This window comes from Habropoda laboriosa, unplaced genomic scaffold (genome assembly GCF_001263275.1).
Source record: "Habropoda laboriosa isolate 0110345459 unplaced genomic scaffold, ASM126327v1 scaffold34, whole genome shotgun sequence".
Taxonomy (NCBI): Eukaryota; Metazoa; Arthropoda; class Insecta; order Hymenoptera; family Apidae; genus Habropoda; species Habropoda laboriosa.
In genome coordinates this window covers 346,555-350,314 of record NW_017100142.1, presented here as the reverse complement: position 1 = coordinate 350,314, position 3,760 = coordinate 346,555, and the positions used below count along the sequence as shown (strand labels likewise).

Below are 3,760 nucleotides of genomic sequence, written 5' to 3'. Positions count from 1 at the left end.
ATTAACAAGAATATTCCACTCTGTCCTCCTACCCTACCTTTTTCCCTCTTTTAATTTGCGTCTAGGATACGTACACAGAATGAGTAACAACAGATGTGAAGATTGGAGAGAAGTGAAGTTAAAGAAGAAACTCTGTTACTCGATTCGAGCGTCAAGAATAGCCTGAAAATGGTAACACAGCTAATGGTCGGATCGAACGTCGATGGTATAATCAAGGGGATGCATTTGCCCAGGCTGACGGCATTCGTCGCGGCTTTACCGCGCCCTTCCGGTCGTATCGAGCCGCAAGGCCGTCGCGGTGCTAACACCGAAGAGAGTCTCTATTCTCTCCACTCGCGTCCTCGATTATTCGACGATAAGGGAGCGTAGATAACCCTTATCTGCGCTCGTAGAGAGGCAAAGGCTAGCAGGAGGAGAAATAAAGCTGGCGATTCCCTCGTAAATTCACGAAATCCGGAGTGACGCGGCGAGATCGGCTGCGGAGGAGAAGGAGCTCGTTAAATTTAACAGTGCCAGCGGACGCATTAATGGGCCGCCATAAAATCGGGCTTCATAGAAGCGAAGATATTCGCGCGCGACGCAACTTGACACCTTATTTTTGTCGATGCCGGACAACCGGGAGAAATGTTCGCCAATCTTCCAAACTTGAACTCGACTGAGGAAGCTTTCGTACGATCTTGATACGTACCTCCGTCGATGAGCAAGGGAGAATTTTTCGTCGAACCTTTGCAAGAATTATCCCCCGAGGGTGTCGTAGGAAGAACGTTCTCCGTAATGTCACGTCCATAATGTCAGGGAAGAGAAGCCTGGTCACCTTGTTTGCTCGGTAGACCATAACTCCTGGCCTGCAAAGAGCTTTCAAGCGATAAAGAGTTCTCAGCGGCCTGAAACTACTCGTTTCCTCGGCTTTTCGTTGCCTTGTTAAGGACGGCGGTGGGGGATACGCGATAACGTTGAATCTCGAGTTGTGCCAGGTACTGTGGACATCACGATGCGAGAACTCCTGGCGCAGGGGAGGGTGGGCGCAAATTAACGCTGACGCCTCGTTAACTCCGCGAACGTGAAACGTAATACCTTCGCGTGGATCGTAATTCATTTCAATTCACGGTCCCGATTCGCCAGCGACACGCTCGTTTTCCCTTCCTCGTGCGCGCAATTCTACCTGTTGACGACGAATCTGTCTTATCTCACCGGCTACGATAAAACTGCTATTATTTTTGGATAAAGAACGCCGTTCCACTTTTTATTTCCGTAGAAATAAGTGGATTAGTCATTGGTTATGGCCGATGTACCGTATGTGCGGAGTGAGTCACGTAATTGCCACGAGTACGCGTAAAACGCGTTCAGGTAGAATACTGGAAAAATGACAAGGCACTTAAAGGAAACGCACGTTCTCTAAATTGCAATCATCCCTTAACTCCCGATCGGCATCGTTCTACCAATGAAATCTCCTCCCCAGAAAGGATCGCGGTAACTCGCCGTAAAGCTGCGCCATAATCGACCGTTCCGTATCCAGAGACCGGTCGAAAGTGTCTCGTAAAACGGCAGGGAAAAATTTCGCCGAATAATTTACGAGGTCCCACACGCGTCACGCGGCGACTATTTGCGTCCTTTGCCCCCGAGCACGCCGCGCAATTAATTCCCCGGACGATATATAAACCGAGCGATTTGTCCTGACATTCCACGATGGGTGGTACACGCGTAACGCTTGTAAGCGGCGCCGTTCGAGCGGAATCCGGGAAAAACGTAAAACTGGAGCCGGCCCAGACTGATATTAATGCCACGAGGAGCCGCCGCGAGAAAAGAAACACGGCGGAAAAGCGTGTGTGTGTCCTCGAATCTCGTCGCCGGGCCTCGCTTTATAATCGCCGGCTATTCGAACACGATCTGGTTCGCGTGCAACTTCTCTCGAGTAAACACCTTGCCTTCGGATTGCACGCTTGGTTTACCTGAGAACGACCTATCACCTGCGCGATCCCACGTGTCTGCCACGTCTCAGAAATTTTGTTCTTTCTAGAAGAGGGAGGAAGTTAGAAGGGATGCGGGGATGTTAAAGTGGTTCTAAATCGTAGCTCGGTTCGGCAGAACCACGATCAGCGCGTTCTAACCCCTGAGAAGAAAATCCAGGCCCGATAGAAGGGAACAGGTTTACCGATCATCCAGTCTCAAGGAGGAAACTTGTTTCCAGAAAGCGACTCAACTGGTCAATTACCTAACTATCAGCTCGAACAGCTCGAACTGGTCGAACACCTTACAGTACAGGTGCAACACCCTGACGCAGGCCCACTTCATGCCTGGCCAGGGCGCCAGGCTCAGATCCAGCCCATCCTCTAAGGGACATTTGCCGATGGCGAGGCTCCTCTTCAGTTCCGCGCCGGAGATCGTTGGAAATCGATTCTTCCTATCTAACATGGGGTTTCTTCTGCCCCGAGGCGTGTCCACGCAGCCAGGAATCAATCCTCGCTTGATCTCGGCGCCGGACAACGTCGGATATCTGTCTCGACGGTCCAGCGACGAGGTCTTCCGGTAGAAGTCCTTCTCGGGAACGGACGGACACCTGGCGCGCATCGCTTCTTGAAGAGGAGGGCTCATAGGCCGTTTCTTCGGCTCCGGGATCTTCACTCTGATCCCCTGAGGTTGGCCGCCAGGCGAGGCCACGCAGGACACCCTCACCTCCATCTTCGCGCCGTCCTGGCTGGGTCCTTTCGGACTCATCCTGGCGCCAGGGTTCGAGAGAAGCGTAGGCGTCGTATGACGCCTCTGTAGTTTGTCGTTCAGGATGAGTCCTTTGACTTTCTACCTTCGATCCTCATCGCACGTCTTTCGGTGAATTACAGGTCTTCGACAGGCGTCTAAGAGAGCCTCCACTTTCTCGAGACGCAGGTGCACTTGCGAGGTGTCTCGAAGCCCGAGTCATGGAAACATCGTCGTTCTGCGAGCGCGACGATCCCTTTTTTGACGAACAGTTTCTGGAAAATCACGCACGTGGAGATACTTTGACCGAGTTAACAGAACGATGGAAAGTGGCCAGGACGATCGAACGTTCGTTCTCTCTCTCTCTCTACCCCTTCACGAGAAGCTCTGTATAATTTAGACACCGGGGAAGGGAAGAAAAACGACGGAGAAAAACAGTGTATGGGTGGGTAGGTTTGTAGCAAGATCGTGAAATGAATGGTGCTCGGGGGAAAATCACGAGGCGAGTTTATAATTCGGCCTGAATGGAGGTCGATGGTTTGTTTTATCGTCGATGTACGGTCGGCTGTCTCCGGAAAAATTATTACGCAGAGACGCGAACGGATAGGCCATGGCTACGGTGCACGGCGCGTACGCACGCCTGGTTGGATTTATTTTCATTGCGGAAATCGCCACGGTTCACCAAGTCACGCGGTTATTTATAGGGAGGATCATCCTCGGGGTGGCTGCGTGCCACTCTAGCGAGAAAAAGGCCGCGGGGGAAGTGACATTGTCCTTACACCGTGAACGAGTGCCATTTATCTTTGATATTTCCAGATCTAAATCGAGGGGGAAGCTGAAATTTCAATTTTTCCTCTTTTGACAAAAATGCCTAGCAAGAACCGACAGGTCCTCCTCGAGGATTGTCAGAGCAACGACATGCTTATCCGCAAGGTCAGCCGCCGGTGTTACATGTCGGGTTAATACAAACAGCGATAATCTCACGGTGAGTAGAGTTTTCGGTGCGGCTTTTCTGCGGCCGTGGTAAGCTAATAAAATCGGAGTGCTGTACGTTGTCGTGGCGGGA

The 3,760-nt window shown here is 51.5% G+C and overlaps 1 protein-coding gene across 2 annotated transcripts in view; it reads right to left on the bottom strand.

The window, feature by feature from the left end:
• Positions 1-3,760, bottom strand: part of LOC108572614 (four and a half LIM domains protein 2) — a 65,780-nt gene that overhangs the window by 22,807 nt on the left and 39,213 nt on the right. The window contains exon 2 of one of the 2 annotated variants that reach the window (XM_017934873.1): positions 2,213-2,969. The exons of the other annotated variant lie outside the window; for it this stretch is intronic. Within the exon in view, the coding sequence (XP_017790362.1) occupies positions 2,213-2,715 (503 nt within the window). The 5' untranslated portion in view covers positions 2,716-2,969. The remainder of the gene's footprint in view (positions 1-2,212; positions 2,970-3,760) is intronic. 2 annotated transcript variants of the gene reach the window in all.